Raw genomic sequence first — 19,334 nt, forward strand, 5'->3', positions numbered from 1 at the left:
GGGATTCATTAATGGTTGGAACTCTTGACTTCAGGCCTCCAGCTTACCTTTTGCCTTCTTTTCCCATGCACATTATATTTTTCTGGATTGACTGGAAATATCGTTGTACAGTTCCATAGTTTACAGATCCCAAACTGTATTTCTTGAAGATACAGGGGAATCTACATTTGACATTTTTGTGTAGGAATTCTGAAGCAAACTATGAAAAGTATTACATATGAGTTCTTCCCTTTTTTTATTTCACCCTTGCACTGCTTGGTTGCAAATGCAATAGAATATGTACATATATATATAAATGCATATGCGCACACCATATATAGTGTGTATACAGAATGAAGAAATCATCAGTATGACTCTGCAGTGGGAGATTAAGGTCCAGTTCTGAGGAAATGACATAAGGAGACAAATCAATAAAGGCAAGTGGCAAAGCAGCAAGATAGGCAGAGATGTTGAGTGAGAAAATTAATTCCATGCCTATATTTATAACTGTAGAAAATAGAATCATAGAATCATTAAGGGTAGAAAAAGCCTCTAAAATCATCTGGTCCAACACTCAACCTACTGCCAACACTGCCTACCATGTCCCTCAGTACTACACCTCCAGTAACGGTGACTTCACCACCTCAAAGGGCAGCCTGTTCCAATGCCTAACCATTCTTTCAGAGAATAAATGTTTCCAAACATCCAACCCAAACCTCTGCTGGCACAACTTGAGGGCATTGCCTCTTGTCCTTTTGCTGTTACCTGGGAGAAGAAGCTGACCCCCACCTCTCCACCGCCTTTTTTCAGGTGGTTGTGGGGTGCAATAAGATCTCTCCTGAGCTTCCTCTCTCCAGATTGAACCAACCCAGTTTCCTTAGCTGCTTCCCATCAGACTTGTGCTGTAGACACTTTACAGCTCGGTTGCCCTTCTCTGGACACACTCCAGGGCCTCATTGTTTTTCTTGTAGTGAGGGGTCCAAAAGATCCTTTTCTTCTGTGTAGCTTTCCAGCCACTCTGCCCCAAGACTGTAGGGTTGCATGGGGTTTTAACATCCACATTAACTTTTGTGTATGCTTACTTACAAGTATATAAAATGCTCTGAAATTATTCCCCTAGATGTGCATCTCTAATGTTATCATCTTACTAGATTCTTTTGTAACTGGAACACCTTTTTATTACACTGTAGGAAAACTAGGAATGTGTCACAAAAAGACAGACTGTGCTGTTTGCTCCTTATCATGGAAATGGCACTTCGAGGATGAGTCTAAATTGCTTTTATCCTCTCTCAGCTTTTATTTCTGCAGAACATCAGGAGCTTTTTCTCCTTCTGCTGTGAAAACTGAATGTTCTGCAGAGATGAAACCTATTTAATTCCACATTTAATTTGACATGAATACATACTTGAAATCACTTCATTGCATTATTCTTCTGGTGGATTTGCAGAGGAAGGTTCACACTACAAGTTTTTTAACCATGCTAGTATAATGAAAAAGAAACCTAAACAGGATCAGATAAGAAGTTAAAGAGCTGTGAGATCAAAAGGGAAAATTGTATTGGTGTGTTCACGACTTTAAATAGGTCAGCTGTTCACTTCCAAAGTTTCTGTGCAATTCTAATGTGAAAATTCCATTTTAGGCAGCACACAAGATGTCTGAAAGCTAAACTCAATCCTGTGACAATAGAAGTAATTTGAATTATTTTTACAACACTCATCTATGAATCAGTGATAATGCTGTTAGGAAGATTTATTTTTTTCTTAGAGGAAAGGAACAACTGGTATTGGGTCCTCAGGAAATTTACTAGGGGTGTCTGACAGCGCAGTTATCTTTTCCTACTGCTCTGTAATTGATTTGTTGTTTTAATTTGAATATTAACAATGCCTGTAGAAAAATACCGTATCCCAAACTATGCTAGTTTGTAACACTACTGGTTGGACTTTTTTTCGGCTTTCTTCTCAGTTAAAAGCCGCTTACTAAGGGAAAGCCCTTTTCCAGAATGCCCATCTTTTTATTAGGAACGAGATCTTTCTTAATAAAAAAGAGTAGTTGGGATTTTTTCATTATTTCAATTTAATTTTTGTGAAGCTGATTATTTGTGATCCTTTTCTGTCCTCAGCTGCAAGTAACAAAATAGGCTACTCATGTTTTCTGTACGTTTGGAGGCATTGGATTCAACTCCAGTTAGTGAAGAATGTTATGCCTAAAGCAAGGATTACACTTATCATTAAATTTTCATGTACTTTCATGTTCTTACAGTCATAACTGCAATGTTAAATTTCTGGAACTACCAGGAAATTTACAAAATTGAACAAAAGATGCTGCATCCTCTTCAATTAAAATAATACATTTTTAAAGCAATTCTAAGTGTGCATCTTAAACCTCACTTTATTAAAAAAAAAAAAAAAGAAAAAGAAAAAGAAAAAGAAAGAAATAAAACCCACTATAACTGGATATGGCTTGTTCATACCATTTTAGTGTGGAGAATGTCAAAAGTGATGAAAATCGATAACGTTGAGATAGACAGTGTGTGCCTCAGTCAGCCCAAGTGTGTGCCACAGAACACTACTGTAGTTTTAGATTTGTAAGAGGTTATGGCTTATGAAAATGTAAATCAAGCCTTACCTGTAACAAAATATACTTGTGTTATTTATTTAAACTAATTAGAGAACTGATATAACTAGAGAAATATGTATGTCCATATATTCTTAATCAAACTGCAGTGACAACCTTTGTCATCAGTGTAAAAGCTTATTTAACATACTTGCCTTTAAAACACAGTTGTACATATACATGGGCATATTTCAGTATAGTTCACCTTTTTGTACCAGCACCCTTAAGAGTGAGAGCTGGGCTTCTTATCCCACCAGATTAATTTAAAAAAAAAATGCAGCGATGTGCCTTGTCAGCAACGCTTGAGTGATTCAAACTGATGGACCCAAGGAGACAAGGCTACAGCAATCCATCCATTAATAGATGCATGGACAGGCTACAGAAGAGCAGCTGGTTGGGGCTAACAGTGGTTTTCTTGCTGCAGCCTGACCTCTCTGTAACTATTAATGGAGCCTTATGCCTGCCCATCACCCAAGCAAAGTCAGGTTTAGCTGAGAGTTGATGGGCATAGTGCAAAGCACGTTGAGGTCAACAGAGTGGCTCCCACTGACTCCAATGAACCGTAAGTACAGTTCAGATTTTTCATCCCTCCATCCTCAGTGGTAGGTGAATCTGCACTCCCAAGATATCCCTGGAATAAATTTGTGATGAAAACCCTTTTCCATGGAGCCACAATTGATTTAACCCTCAGCTGAAGCGATGCATAATTAAACGGTTTCCATTCACTGCACCCAGGATCAGCAAACTAGTCCTGAAACTGCAGTGTTGCTAACTTCAGGCACCTGAGCACAGGCTGCAGCACAGTTCTCTTGAGCTCAGCCAGCAGGCAGGAGAGCGCTGGCTCAGAACATCCTTAAAAATGCATGAAGCGGCTTGCGTGACAAGGCGAAGATGGAAACGGAGGAATGTGCTTTTCTATCACAGTTTCATTATTTATTGACAATTTGTCTAACTTTCACTTTTGGAGTACGTATTGATTTATATGGTGAGGTCCATTTTACAAGTTTTTTTTTGAGTATAGATGTTGCATTAAGTAGAAAAAGAACAGACCCATTTCTGCAGGAGCACTGGTCTTCTGAGACTGAACATCCACAGGAGTACTTCATAGGTCTAAATCCATCTGGCCCCTGGAGTTAATCAGTTCTTCCTGTTACATCCCCAGCGCAGCAGTGGGGAAGCCCTTGACAATAACACAGTTTACCGTAAACACTGGAGTTATTCTGAAAGGGACAAAACCTATTGACAGGTTTTTTAAAAGTGCAGTATGTAAGACCAAAGTTCTGCTTCTACAAATACCAAGCAAAAATGTAGTGCTTCAGTTCCTGTTTCATTACACATTTCAAGACAAGGCAACAATATCATAATCAGATCTCCTGTCACCCTGCTAGACAGATGCACAGTGTGTTATGCTGATGTATTATAGATGTATGATCTCAGTTTAACTATACGAGCCATACTTCTGCTCTAAAACACATTGATTTAGGACTTTTTCTTGGAAATAGAAGGCTTAAATCTAAACAACAAAATGAATCACCTTTAAAAAAATGATCCACATTAGGTGGAATTCTCATTTTCAGTCACTTAAACCTAATCTCCAGTAAGTATAAATCAATTTACAGTCTTGCTGAAATCAATATTGCTACTCTGATTTATACTGGCAGAAAATTTGGCTCCTGAACTACAGTTTTATTCATACCCTGATGTCTCTTAAGAGGTAACTCCAGTGACTGCAGTCAACAACATTTGGAGTGCAGTTATTATGGAGGAATTAAAATGAAACTTGCCAGATGTAAAATACAGCCTCAAAGATGTGATAGGGAATTCTGATTTCTCAGTCTAGAAATGGGAAAGTTGGTGTTTTTCTGAAGAACTTTGTCTGTTTCCTGTGTGAGCACAAACATGATTTTATTTCATCCGCCAAAACATTGTGAGAAGCATGAGATGTTTAATGGGATGAGTGTCAAAGGCATGGAGCACGGAGCTCTCTTGTTTGCCTCTGTGGAGAAGGGAACCTGGCAGGCTGCAGGTTAGCGATTGAAATGCATCAAGATGCTTTGCTGGCCTCATCCAGCAAGGACAAGTCATTATGCATTCAGTCAGTATAAAAGCTGGACCCAAATGCTCCATCATTTTCTTGGGCAGTTGAACAGGAGCTGAAAACAAAAGAAATGAAGAGTTTGAACACCTGCTCTCACTGCAGCTTCTCCACTAACAAGCTGGGCATGCCTCCTCCTTCCTTCCTTCCTTTCCACCAGAGAGTGGAGCTCTGTTGTTTAAAACATCTTTCTGAATTATTTTTTTTTTACTGTTTGATTGTTCCATTTTGCTGCCACCTTCCTAAGAAAGTGATTATTAAATAAAGAGCACTGGGAAGGTGGTGCTACATCCAGAGTACTGCGTGCAAGTTTGGGTGTCACAATACAAAAAGGACATAAAGCTGTTAGAAAGCGTCCAAAGGAAGGCTGCAAAAATGGGGAAGGCTCTGAGGGCAACGTGTGTGCTCTGAGGCCCCTGGCTGTGCTCAGCGCAGAGCAGAGGAGCTGAGGGGAGGCCTGGTGGCGGCTGCAGCTCCTCACAGGGAGCGGAGGGGCAGCGCTGAGCTCTGCTGTGTGTGACAGCGACAGGGCCCGAGGGAACGGCATGGAGCTGCGTCAGGGGAGGGCAGCTGGGGGTCAGGGAAAGGCTCTGCACCAACGGGCTGCACAGGGCTGCGTGCACGGCCACCAATGCTGGAGTTCAAGAAGCATTTGGACAGTGCTCTCAGGCATAGGGTCTGATTTTTGAGTGGTTCTGCATGAAGCCTGAAGTTGGACTCAGTGATCCTTGTCAGTTCATCCACATTTTTCTGGCTGATTTTATGTCATGCCTGTCTTCTTGCCGTGGCAGCACTGGTGGTGCAGTGTGGGCTGCTCTGTGCTGGACACACTGACAGGAGGTGAAGGGCAAGAGGGCATGAGCCTGCTTCACACACCAACAGCACCAATTGTGCAAATTTTATTGCTGCTGTCAATCCAGCTGCAGCTGTTTAAGGAAGCTCTGCTTGCTAGCTTTAATGGTGTGCCAGGTTTTGAAATGGCAAAGACTCCAAACATAGCTTGTGCTATTTCTCTTCATAAAGCCTCTCACCTTTGTCTAGCAAACTTTCCAGTCTCTCCTCATTTACAGTATGCACTTTTCCTAAGGGCAATCTTTTCCTGAAGAACAGCCGGTGAGCATCAGCAGCCAGCTTGTGAGCATCAGCAAAGGCTTCACTGATTTATTTGCTGTGCTGGAGAGCTGGGAAGCCCCCTCGACTTTTTAATCAGCATAAACCTGAACTTAGAGCGAGCTGTCAGCAGCTCTGTCTCCTTTGCTTCCTTTCACATGAGAACACAATAATCCCATCAGCTCTTTCTTACAAACACAGGGCAAGGCAAACAATGCCCAGCACTTCAGCTCTTCGCACACTCCTACAGCATTGCACAATGGAAGGAAGCCTCCCAACTCAAAATAACTGCATTAGTGAGGTGATTTTTCCCTGCTGACTGAGCTATACAGGTTCAGTTCTGGCATACCCTCTGATCCTATGAGATCTGTAAGAGCTTTTGTACCCACTCCCTTCTTCAAATAAGAGTCATGTGAGCACCCCGTTCACCTGACCTTATTCTTACCTTTGTTGACTAAAATATCCTGTCACAGTTAGCAGTCATTATACATTATACATTATAAACTTTCCTAAAATAATTTGCAAGTGAGGTAGAATTTCTTTCACATGGCAATCAAATCTTGAAACTCGTCAGTCATCGGAACTGAAGAGATTTGTGCTGTAGCATTGTGAAGAAAAATTGCCTTTGCTTTAGTAGAAGTTATGATTCATGATCAAATGCATATAACTATCACATGATAGCTTGTTAAAAGTATATTTTTTACACTCTGTGATGATCTCTGGATCCAATATAGCATAGTTCTTTAGATTTTTCTGGAGCAGATGAAAGCAAAAATACATGCAAATTCTCTGGCATTTGAAAGAATGAGGTAAATCTTCAGGGAGAAAAGAGCGCATGGCAGTGTGGTTTAGTTCTGCGAACAAGAAAGCTATCTTGAATAAAATCACAGAAAAGATAAGCAGTGGTATTTTTTCTTCATGTGAAATTCAACCCAAGCCTCCCTGTACCTGATGCTGACCTCCAGAAGAGGATAAAAATACATATTGTGTGGGTTTTTTTTCCAAACTTCTTGTATCAGCTTTGTTGTACTGAAGTAAAAGTACTCTGTTTTTGCTCAATGCTCCATTAAATGAGAAACTACTCCCTTTCTGGTAAATTCAGTTGTTTCTGCTGTATGTGGTAGGGGATTTTTGTTATTTATTTACAAATGTTTATTGAAGGTAACATTTTCTTCAGTATACTATACTAAATAATTCATTAGAGGGCTGACCAAAAAAAAAAAACAAAAACAAAAAAAACACAGAAGTAGCTTTGGTTTAAGTTGCCACATTTGGATTTGATTGGATGCTTGTTATTTGTGTACAAACTCTTGAGTTTCTAAATATAGCAAACTTCCCTTTTCTAAAAAATGCACCTTAAAACTATGGGTTTTGAATGACTTTTGTGCTAATTAAGCCAAAGCGCATGAATTATTAAACACGCTCATTTGTAGTGCTCACGCACTTGAAAGGTTTGCTTTCATTACTAATAAGGCGCACACACCGCTGAGAAGAAGTAATTAGAGCATCAGAGGCAGTGAACCATCCTGAAACTTCATAATGTTTTGCCTGAAAAAATGTATCATTCAGCTGATTAGTAAGAAACCAAAAATGTCTACAGAAGGACAACAACCCAAATCTCTCCAAGTAAACCCATACGGCAAGTGTCTTTTAATCTTCTTTAAAATACCTTCTGAATTGATGTAGGATTGCCAAAAGTGTGGTTGTAGTTCAAAGACAATGTTTTGAAGTCAGAAATATGCTAGTTCTTATAAATCAAAGGCTGGTTTCATACTGTGATACCCTTTCAATCCTAGGAAAAGAAGTTACATTATCTTTTTTTTTTTTCTTTTGCAGTGGTTTTTGAAGATTTATTGTGTAGGAAGTTGCAGGGAAAGATGTTTCTTGCAGATTCTAAAGAGCACTTCTTATGATATAAAAAAGTGTACAGCACATCAAATAATTAGTGCACAGTTTAAGCAAGTGTTGGATATTGTGCACTGCATTTCTAGCTCCATAGAAGAAGTTCCACTCTCTAGTTCTCATTACTACGGTCCTGTTGAAACTTTGCCGCAAGTCATTTAAAAAAATCACAGAAAAGTGACTGCATATTGTTTGCACAGATTATTGATTATGTCTTCTTGTGTGCATTTATGGAGGGGAAAGTAAAAAAGGTCTTTTTTATATAACCCAAGGCTCTCGACTTCATGTGAGAAATGTCTAGACAGCAGCTTGAAAACCAGCCTTCATCTCTGTAAGGTTCAGCACTCATCCCTTTTAATAGTCTGTGCCTACCCACTGCTTTCAAGAAACAGTGATATGTTAAGCTACAGAAATGGCTGTCCATGTCCTGACGTAGTTCACTTCAGAGTCAGGCACACTGCTGTCTCAGCTGAACCAGCTCTCATATGCCTGATGTGTTTGGCGTGGGAGGTACTATGAGAAAATAAGGCAAACGAGTAAAGCTAATTAACTCTGCCACAGTCCATTTTTCAAGTGGTAATATGTGTGATGATGTGTACAAGCCTCCCCTTTCTCTCCAACCTTACATAAATGTTGCTGTTGTCAGCCTAACCTTGAGATATGCATATGTTCGTAGGGGTTAAACACTCTACACCACCGCAGATGCACCCTGTGCGTCTGTGCGGGAGGTGCAACTAGAACAAAGCATATGGTGTCAGACAGTGCCTGGGGCATTTCTATAGGAATATAGAGTGGTTCTGTCCAAATGTAGCTTCTCAGCAATTCTTGGTCTGTGACCTGAAATCTTGGGTTGAACAGACGCTGTTAGTCTTTCGGGTACGAATTGCAGTAAAGGGCTTGTTTTATTTTAGAGCGCTGAGCAGCTTTTACCTTGGTTAGGAAAAATGAAATTTTTATAGCTTGTTTTATTACGAATAAGTGCTTCTCTGGTCTACTGTTTATGCCACTGGCACAGGTCAGCCTTGATTTCTATGGCCGTAAATAGCTCACGTAGACAAAGAAGTGGTAGGACCAAGAGACTTCTGCTTTAAACATTCAGGCTGCATCCCATCTGTGGATAATATGGTGTTGATACCAGCCATAAGAAGGAAGAGATATACCTGCAGAAGTCTGTAAAGAAGCAAAAATGCTGTTTTTGACTGTGCCTGTAACAGCGCTTTTTTTATACAAACATGTGAGGTTACACCATCAAATATTTTTAGAAGTTAATGTCGTTATATATCTGATTGCCCCTCATTTCCTTGAAGCAATTTCAAGAATACCTAACAGGCAAAGGGAGAATAAATAAGTCAATCTGATTTCTGTAGCAGGTCACGTAGATGTACAGATAAATGGAAGGTAGTGCTTACGTCTGCTTAATTTCAGATAGCAGGGCCAAGGCACCTACTGAAACTCAGCAGCTTTGCAAAGGCAGATCCTCTGGACTGAGCCATCAACACACACAAATAGAAATGCTCATGAATCAGGGAAAATAATAAACAAGGAGTACTGAAAGGGCTATTTCCTGCGTGTATTTCATGCCAACACAAGTATGTCCATGTGAGTATTGTCAAGACTTTACTTGGCAAAAGGGAACAGAAAGGAAGAAGGGTAATACCAGAGCGAGGATGCCAGTTGCGGTGCATTTTGTTGCCACAGAACAGCAGCATATTGCTGGCCACGGGACTGTTAATGGTGGAAAATCATTGTGGCTTAAAAACGATGATGGATGGCAGGAAAATATTGTTATATTAGGACAGGAGTACTTTTATTCAGAATTATCTATAAATCTGTAACCTTAACTTTCTTGCATTGATTTTAAATGATTCTAGATTGGAAGTAATTGATTCTAATCATGGAGGTTTCCATTCAAAATGAGAAATAAGGCATGGAACTCTCCCAGCCATTCACATTATTCAGGTTTTGACAAGTGAAGACTGAGATCTTTTGTTTTAGGATTTTGAGAAAAACAACTGGCTTTTTTCGATTTATCTTCTTCGTGCCTTGAGAGTACATAAAATACATTGTGCTCACTACAGTCATTATTTTGAGATAAGAAATATGAGCTAACCATTCTGAGGGTGCTGCCCAAGTAGCTAGTTGGTCCATTACCATTGACTGCATAAGAACACAACATAGTTACATCTGAGAAATGTATCTGAGATGATGTATTATTATTATAATCGTCAGTGCTGCAGCCGGGTCGGTTACAGATTCTCTGCTGAGTTGACCAAACCCACCCACCTGAAACCCCCAGCCAGGGCATGGGCTGTAAGTAAGCATGTATTTCTCCTTTTTGCCTCCCCAGGTGACCTTGTGCATTTGCCACCGTACCTTCGGATGGACTTTTTATTGAACCGCGGTGTGCAAGGCGCAAACAGAGACCTGGGTTTGGGGCAAGCCTGCTTGGAGCCACAGAAAAGCCGAACCTTGAAGCGCCCCACTGTCCTGGAGCCAATCCCCATGGAGGCGTCCTCCACGAGAGAAGCTCAGTCATGGCAACCCGGTGCTGTGGCAACTTTACCTCAGCGAGAAGGAGCTGAGCTAGGACAGGCTGCCAAAATGAGCAGCTCTCAAGAATCCCTGCTGGACTCCCGGGGCCACTTGAAAGGGAACAACCCCTACGCAAAATCGTACACCCTGGTATAACAAAAAGAGCATGGCTGGACAGTGGCTGTAAATATTTACAATGAAAAAAAATCCAATGAAAGCTACCTTTTTTTTATTGAATTCCAATATTTATAATTAAAGAAGAAGATTGCCAAAATATTTGACAAAAAAAGAAAAAAAAATAATAATATGAGCGACAGACAGTGCAAAGACTCTCTTGCTTTTTTTCTGTCTGAGTGTGACCTTCATCTGACTGGGCATCTGAATTTTTGGGTAAAAGAGTCCAGTTTTCTGATCTTCACAAGCATTTGTGTTTTTACTGATTTTCTACGAAGTGCATGGAGACTTAACTTAAACATTTTAACTGGAAGTTCCATCGAACAAGATTAAAAAGGGAAAAAAAATATCACTAAAAAAAAAATCACCCTATTTGTGAATTCAGCAGGAGCATTGATTTGGGAAAACAAAAGGTCTTTTGTCATGTTTTGCACTTTTTTTTAATTAGAAAATGGGTCCTTGATTGTTCTTTTTTTTGTTGTTAATTAGGATGAGTGATGTCTGTGGAGTGAGGGGACTGGTTTTGTTTTGCTTTTTTTTTTAATATTAATTTAATGAGACACTCTTTGCATTTTGTCTATGCGAAATAAAAGGGTCTTCTGCCTTTATTTGTGATGTCTGCTTCCATTGCCTTCTGCTATACTTGTGTTTCCTAAGCGTTGGTTTTCCTTAAGCATTTCATTACTGTCTTCTAAAATATGTATTCTTGTACTTTGGTCAGAAAAGAAAAGTGGAGTAATGCCTTTCAGAAAAAAAGTAGTTGGATTCACTCTCCTAAAGCTTTTTTGCTAACAGGGCAGAGAGCCAGGATAGGACCAGTGCAACTTCTTCCCCATCAGACTTAGCTAGATGCTGCATTGCCTTCATCTGAAGCCAGAAGGCTTTTGTTGGGTTTCACTGTATTCTGGATGAGAAGAAATGTGTTGCTGTTACTTGACTTATTCCCCAGGGTTGGTTCTTTAGTTCATTTGGGAGCAGTGCACACAGAAGTGAGTTGCTTACGTAAAGACTGGCAAAAATTTGCAGCTTTTCCGGTAATAGGAGAAAAGGGAGGAAAATGTTATTCCTGTTCGAAGACCAACATGCCTTTCTCTAGAGGAAGAAAATCATTTTATGGTGAAGCTGTCAGCTCATATTACTTTATTGTGTCTTTTGATTACATGAGAAGTAATTCTACATAGTACATATAAATGATTGAATATTCGTTTTAACACGGTGTTGGAGCTGTCTTGCTAAGTGCCTCCTTGAGTGTGTTCTGGCTACCTTTTTGTGTCCTGATCAAGAAAACATGGTGTAGGGCATCCCCAATTAGTGATCCTTCATGCTCACACTGCTCAGTGCTGGTTGGAAATATTAACCAGGATCTGAAAGCAGTAAAAACTCATTTAGCTTGAGCATGCTGAGAAACTCATGCAATTTCCCAAGCTGCTGACAGTGTGGGCACCACTAATTCAAACATTTCTGCACCATGCTCCTTTCAAGTTGTTTTAAAATAGAAAAATGCAGTTATGTATAATTGTTTCATTGCTATTATTATTGCAATTATGTTGCTATAATGGCACTAACTTAGCAGAGTTCTTAAGTGTCTTGAAATGAATCAAGTTGCATTTCCATCCTTAGCTCTGTCAAGCCTGGAAATGTTCTTTCTGGAACTTCTGTTCTGTTCTTTTCTAAATTTCTGGAAAGTTCTACAGAAGAAGCCATATGAAGATGTCCTTGAGGTATGTACTTATTGTAGACTACCGAGAAGAGCTGAGATCTCGTTCAACTAAATAAGCATTTCCCTTCTGGTCTATTTTACCAATATGTTGTTAAAACACATTTTTAAAAAATAATAAAAAAGAACAATGACAACAACAACCAAACCACCTACTTTTGCTTCTGTAAAGAATAATTTTAAAGATGCAAAGATTGGCCACAGAGTATTTACAGATAGTATGAAAAAAAATACGTGTTTAAAAAAGATGAACTTATTTATTAGCTTTGCTGATTTTTTTTTTTTCATAGAGAAAAGTTTTCTTAATAAGAACCTAATTTAGGCATACAGAGATACATTTATTTTATTATATCCAGTAGAAAATTTCACAAAAAAAAAACATTTTTTCATTGGAGATATGATTTTTAGTCAATCCAACTCTTTTTACTTTCCACAACAGTATTTCCAGTGTACTCAGCTTGAGCTGACTGGGGCATCACTACTGCATTTACATACGAAAGCTGATTTTCTTTGTACTGTTCAGGATTTGCATCTCAGGACATTTTCACCTTCCATTCCAGGATCCTTCTTGCCCCCCAGTATTCCCTTAAATTTACATTTAAGTGCTAACTTTCTTTGTTTTAACAAGGCTTTCTCCTCATTTGTGTGAAAAATGCCAGCTATGCAGTGAAAGCACTTTTGGGGGCCCCATGTTCAAAGAATTTGATGGCAGGTCCACAACTGGTTAAAATTGGTTAAACACACACATGGTCCCCTTGGATTTGGGGCTTTGTTGGCTCTTAATTTTCAAAAGTGTGCTGGAGCTGTAGAGCTAGTTAAATGTGTAACAGGAGCTTGAAAGGAATGCCTGTCCTGCTCTCATCAAGGCAGGGTTTGGAGGTAGGAGAAATCTGTCGTCCCAGATCAATATAGCTGGGAACAGTCCCCTCTTTGCAGTATGTGTTGTTTTATAGGGACAAGATAAGAGAAAATGCACTGATGCTCCTCTGCCAGTACCATTTTAAAGACTTGTCTGTAACATAACAATCAAAATCCACAGACCTTATATGTCTACATCCCATCATATATAATACACGTCTGTCACATTAAATGCCCTCTTGGAAAATATATGTGGAAATGGGAAAAAAACAGCAACAACAACAACAAACGCATTTTGCAAGAGCTTGAGATCTCAAAAGACAAGCACTAATGTACAAGACCATCAAGGAAAGCACATCCTGCGTATAACTGTGATCCTCTCTTAGTCCTGAGGGTGAGAGGAGACCTGCAAACTACTTCAAAGGATGAAATTAAGAGCTAAAATTCTTCCCTGCCTTCTGTCTACTAAAAATCACACCTCCTTAGAGAGACCAATTCTTTTTTACGTTATGCTTTTCCCTGTATCTCAACCTTAGCTAACCCTTCAATGATTCACAGATACTAATTAACTTGTCCTTTTTGTCTCAAATGAATTAGCAACTCCCTCACTCTTGCCTTTTCTAAGAACCCTTTTATTCCTCTTTATTCCCTTACTGTTTAACTTCAATTTTCTCATTAACACAATTACATTAAACCCAGTGCAGTTATTCCCTCTCCTTGTTTTTAGGTATGAGCTTGTTTTTCCTATTCCCAACCAAAGACAGTAGTGAACATTTAAAAGTTTGTCTTTTGATAGTTTATTTTTTTAACCAAGTGAGATCTATAGCGGGGTTACTGTAGGTAGCTAAGAGGAGTTAGGATTTATAGGCAAGTTAAGGTATAATTAAACCAAGTACTATCAAAAACCAAAACCAGCCATGGACACTAGCTGGGACAACTGGAGAGTGAAGAGGAGGTTTGTGCAAGTAGGTTTCCCACTTTCCCAGTCAGGTGCCAGATGATGTCCAGCTCACAGCTGGTAAATGACAATAAGAAGTTTGTGCCTAGTTCCTTGGTTTAAGTAAGCAGGGATAAATACAAAAAACCTGGGAGGTGATCCAAGACAGCCAGCATGGCTTCATGAAGTACAGATCATACCTGACCAATCTGGTGGCCTTTTATGATGGAGTGATAGCACTGGTGGGCAAAGGAAGGGCAACTATGTCATCTACCTGGAGCTGTGCAAGGCCTTTGACATGGTGGATACCCCATCCCTGGAGGCATTCAAGATCAGGTTGGATGGAGCCCTGAACAACCTGATCTAGTGTGTGTGGAACTGGGTGATCTTTACAGTCCCTTCTATTCCAAGCCATTCTATGAATCTGTGATTCCATTAGATATTTTCAATTCTGAAATCTCAAAAGAATTTTTCCTGCACAGCTGGATATATATGAAGGGATTTTTTGATTGGCTGATTGGTTGGCTGAGTTTGGTTTTTGTTGTTGTTGTTTTTCTTAAGGTATGGACATTGAATAGGTGGAATAAAGGGGACATCTGGGAAGGCAAACTCCTCCAGCATGTTATTAACCTATCTTGGCTGAAAAGTGTGGGCACTTGTTTTCCTCCAGGTGAGAGTCATAGCAGTGTGTGCAGACACCTTGCTTCTTCCTATGGATGGTGGGGGGGCTATAGGGCAAGCAGCTCTTTGCTAGCACCAGCAGATAAATGCTTCTAGTGGGAAGCAGAGGTGCTTGGCTAGCTTGCTGAACAGCCTGTTCCAGTCTGTCAGCACCCTCACAGGAGAAAATTTCTTCCTAGACTGAAACCACCCTGTGTCAGTTCAAAACCATTTCCCCTCGTCCTGTCACTACATGCCCTTATAAAAGTCCCTCCCCAGCTTTCCTGTAGGCACCTTCAGGTACTGGAAGGCTGCGATAATCTCTCTCCGGAGCCTTCCCTTGTCCAGGATAAGAGCCCCAACTCTCTCAGCCTGTCCTTGTAGGGGAGGTGCTCCAGTCCTCTGACCATGTTCATGGCCTTCATCTGGACCTGCTACAACAGCTCCATGTCCTTCTAGTGCTGGGGGCTCCAGATCTGAATGCAGTAATCCAGGTAGGGTCTCATGAGAGCTGAAACAAAGCTTGTTCATAAATGCTCGCCTAGATGCTCAGCTGCCTAAAATGCTAACCCAGCTACTCAGGCTTTAAAATGAATGGAGCCAAGAATATTAGCAGGGGAAGTAATGGAGTTCTCTTAAAATAAAGATAAATAAATAAATAAATGGAAAGAGCAAAATGAACATACAGTTCGGACACCTCCTTCGTGCTCTTAGTGTTAGTCAGGTTATTTTATGTCACAGCAGCTGCCTAATGGGCTCTCGTGGCCAGCCACAGGGATGCAACAGGGAAAAGAGTGTTTTGCACCATTAACTTTCTCTGGGCTTTCATGAGCATTCCAAGGACAAGGGGATCTCAACTCCTGTCCAGGTATAAATATAAATATCAATGTAGATTCGCCAGCAAGAATTCACATCTGGAACCAACCTGACACAGTCACACCAAGAGGTGGCAGCTTCTTCTCCAGTGACAGTAGTTGGGATTTAAATGCATACTTGTCTCTGTAGGATGTGCTTTCTATGGTTTTCAGTAGGAAGGATGTGACAGGTACTTGTTCTGGCATTGCTGGACTGGAAACAAATGGAACTTCTAGGGAAATATTGACAGAAGTTAAGATTTTGAAATCTCTGGGACTGAGCTTGAAAGAGAACGATCCCTAACCTCACTCATGGAAGTATTGTGCCAAAGACAATTTCTTTGAGTATGGAAATAAATAATTTTACTTTGAGATAAATTCTGGAACTTACAGGTCTTAGTCTGAATCTGTCAGATTTTCATTATCTGAGTCTCTGGGAGAAAATGTAAAGAAATTTACTGAACGCTGTTCAGACCTTTAGACTCTCAACTGAAAACAGGTAAGATGGATTTCTCATAAAAGGACATCACACAATGGTGAGAGAGCAGGGAAATCCACAACACAACACAGAAACAAGATTAAAAACACAAAGAAATGCAGTCATTAAAGAAACACATCATCAAAACTGGTACAGTAATATCATTAGGGAATATTGCTCAAGTTCTATTAAACTATCTCTAAAATTCTTCCAGTATGATTTTTTAACAGTGCCAGTCATTGTGAGATGACAAAATTCACTTGATTCAACAGTGTAATAGGAAATTTGGTTCTGGTGCTATTTTTAGTGCAGTGGAGGCTTTTGGGGGAGTAGGGAGTGAAGGCAGCGTTGCATCCGGGGACTTGGAAATACAAAGCATACATTGACCCATGTGTTGTTACAGATCTTCCATCATCCAAAGCCTTGCTGTGGATGGTCCTAATGATGCAGCATTCCCTAAAGCGAGCACGTCAGGTGAATGGAGAGCTTAAAAATAGTCTCTCCATGCAGCTTCATTCACATTAGGGATATTTTTCCCCTTCCTTTAATCCCTGCTGCCTAGCAGCACCTCCCACCCATGGGTGCAAGAGCCGATCCGTGCCCTCACACATCACTATGCTGATGAACGACATCAAACTGCTACCTCCCATGCATCTGGGAAACCAGAGACATGCAGGAAACCAGGAGCTCACTGGGACTGTTTTGGAGGTGAATTATTCTATCCCCAAAGCACCTGACAGTGATACTTTTTTTGTGAAGGAAAGTATTTGAGAGCTGTAAGGCTCTGCTCTGTGTCAGCTTCTTCACCTCTGGGTAATTGCTCCGACATTAGTAATAGTAAAATTATATGCCTCCATGAGAAAATTTTAATTGAATGTAACCTAAATCAATTTGAACATTAAAACACTGAGCTCATACCAGTCTTACCTATGGAACAAATTACATTTAAGCCCCAAGGTCGGGAGAAAAGAGAAAGCTTAATTACAGTTGGTGGCAGAGTACATAATCACACCTGAACCTACATACAAACAGATTAAGCACCAAAAGCTGTTTATTTTATTGCAGTATCCTTGTCTGGACTCTAATAAGTTGGGTGTTTTTTTTGTTTTGTTTTTAAACGTTAACAGCTTCAGCTGTGTGTCATCATATGCCTAAAGAAATGAATGGCTGCACTGGCAAGTTGCTCTCCACTGAGCAGAAAAGCTCCTCCATTAGTCTCTGACACACTGGGCCATAGCTCTTTGCACTTCTAATTAAATCATCATCCTTGAAGGTGAACCCTTTCCAGTACTTCTAAGCAGCATCACTGCGGGTGGAGCAGCCCGGCATTAGCAGAATGCAGCTGATGAGACCTGTTAAAAATAATTCTGAGGCTTTCCCATTACTTCAAAGACAGCCAAGATACAACTTGAAGGAGGGGGTGAAACTCCTTTCAGGGCAGCCTGGACATGTGGGAGACAAGGAATTTAGTAGCTGGAGCAAAACTAGTGAGCAAGGGATTGCTCACACAACTAGCAGAGTGCAGGGAGGGCTATGTTTGGGCCTCTCTTGGCTCTTCCTGGGGCATGTGTGTATTGCCAACCCAAACAGGGGCATTGGAGAAGGGTTGAGGGTCCTTTCTGGTCAGTCTGGCATTTCAGAGCCAGCTGTCATCGGTGTTGTAAGAGGATTTCCCTGCACACCTCTCAACAGTGCAAGCCACCACTTTCCAGACAGTCCTACAACCAGGAGATGCCTAGGAAGTGTATTTGCTGCATCATCCTAAAAGGTGTTACTGTGGTGCCCCATCCCTGGAGGTGCTCAAGGCCAGGTCAGATGGGGCCCTGTGCAGCCTGAGCTGGTGGGGCCCATGGCAGTGGGTTGGGGCTGGGTGGGCTTTGAGATCCTTTCCAACCTAATCCATTCTGCACTTCTATGATTCTGAGATTCTATGATTCAGCTTCTAGGTAGGAGCTTCAGAAGGCTCCTCCCAGACACCAGAACAGATCCTCACCCTTTAGGTGACGGTGGTGGTCTTCCCCATTTGTCAGGAAGCAGTTGATACCACCCTCTACCTCAAAACAGGCTGGAAACAGAAAGAACGTATTTGCACTGTTCATTTTTTTCCTTCATAAAATAGGAAAAGTCAAGTTTCAGACTTTCTGTTTTCTTGGTAAGCTGCACGTTTCTCTTTTTTTGCCCTGGGAGCAAAATAATGGCATTTTCAACATTCTGCCATTATCTGAATACACAACGAATTCTGGGTCACATCCAAGGATTATCATGCTTTATCCATGCTGCACTTTCTGAAGAAGGGAGCAGCTGGACAGACATTGAGACTCAATACTGAGCTCAGGATTAAAATCCCATACCTAGCACTTTGGTTTGTGTCCCTGCGTAGCACTTGTGTATCTCTGCATGCCGGGCCTGAAGGAGGCTGGGAATTTTATCCTCTAGGTTAATGAGAAACCAGCTGATGCTGATGGGCCTGAACTTGTCAGCAAGCTTAGGGTGTGTGGAAAGCATGATATAGTCCGCCACTGGGAGAGGGTTAGGCTAAGAGAAGCAGGCAAATAAGCTTGTAATAAAGAAAGCAAATGGCAGCATTTTTCAGGGATGAAAAATGGCAAAGAACAAGAGCTAACACCTTGGCAAAAATTGCCACAATTTGAAATTCATCAGGTCTTGCCTTGTAGACATGCTATGCGCTGCTGATGCATCAAGATGATGCTTGACAGCACAGTTCTTTTTGCAGCTTTAATCAAAATTGAAAACTTCAGCATTTAGAAACAGTGGCAGTGTCAAATATTATTGTGACTCTGATGGGGACATGATGTCACCTCAAAGATGGCAAAGCATTACGTTCAGATGTCTGTGAACTTTTCATTTAATTTTATACCTAGAAAATAGGACTCTCGTCTCTAAATAGAGTACAGCAACATTTCTGACACTAGGCAACTAGGAACTGTATGTCTTATAAGGAGAAATCTGCTGGTATAGTTTTTCATTGGCACATCTACAGCATACATCAGGAGTGTAACCAAATGCCTCTGAAGCTTGATTGCTTTATCCCCCCCACACTGTATCTATGAGGAAGGGAAGGCTTCAGGGATCATGTATTTTCTTCAAGGTCACTCAGTGTTTTAATTCAGGGCTTTGTTCATCTCCACCAAGCTTGGTGGCAGGTTGCCCAGAGAGGCGGTGGGGTTTCCATCCCTGGAGGTACTCCAAATTCAAGAGGGCAAGCCCTGAGACATCTGAGCTTGGCCCCACTCTGAGCAGGTGCAGGATAACTCCCCAAATCTAAATTGTTCTGTGATTTACTGGGGAGAAGAACTGCACATGGAGAGCTTGAGTGCAAGGACCAGATTTCTTCTTTATTAGTAGTAGCAGAGCACCAATCCTGAACCTCAGGAAAAAGATGAATACTTCCACATTTGGAAGTA

The 19,334-nt window shown here is 40.8% G+C and overlaps 1 protein-coding gene across 1 annotated transcript in view; it reads left to right on the plus strand.

Annotated features, from left to right (window-relative positions):
* DSCAM (DS cell adhesion molecule) overlaps positions 1-10,387 on the plus strand; it is a gene marked incomplete at both ends in the record, with an annotated part of 449,568 nt that extends 439,181 nt beyond the window's left edge. Inside the window, one exon of the mRNA XM_079539395.1 lies at positions 10,047-10,387. Within this exon, the coding sequence (XP_079395521.1) occupies positions 10,047-10,387 (341 nt within the window). The remainder of the gene's footprint in view (positions 1-10,046) is intronic.
* Between the last annotated feature and the right edge of the window lie 8,947 nt (positions 10,388-19,334).

Source organism: Tetrao urogallus, assembly GCF_951394365.1.
Source record: "Tetrao urogallus genome assembly, chromosome: 1".
Taxonomy (NCBI): Eukaryota; Metazoa; Chordata; class Aves; order Galliformes; family Phasianidae; genus Tetrao; species Tetrao urogallus.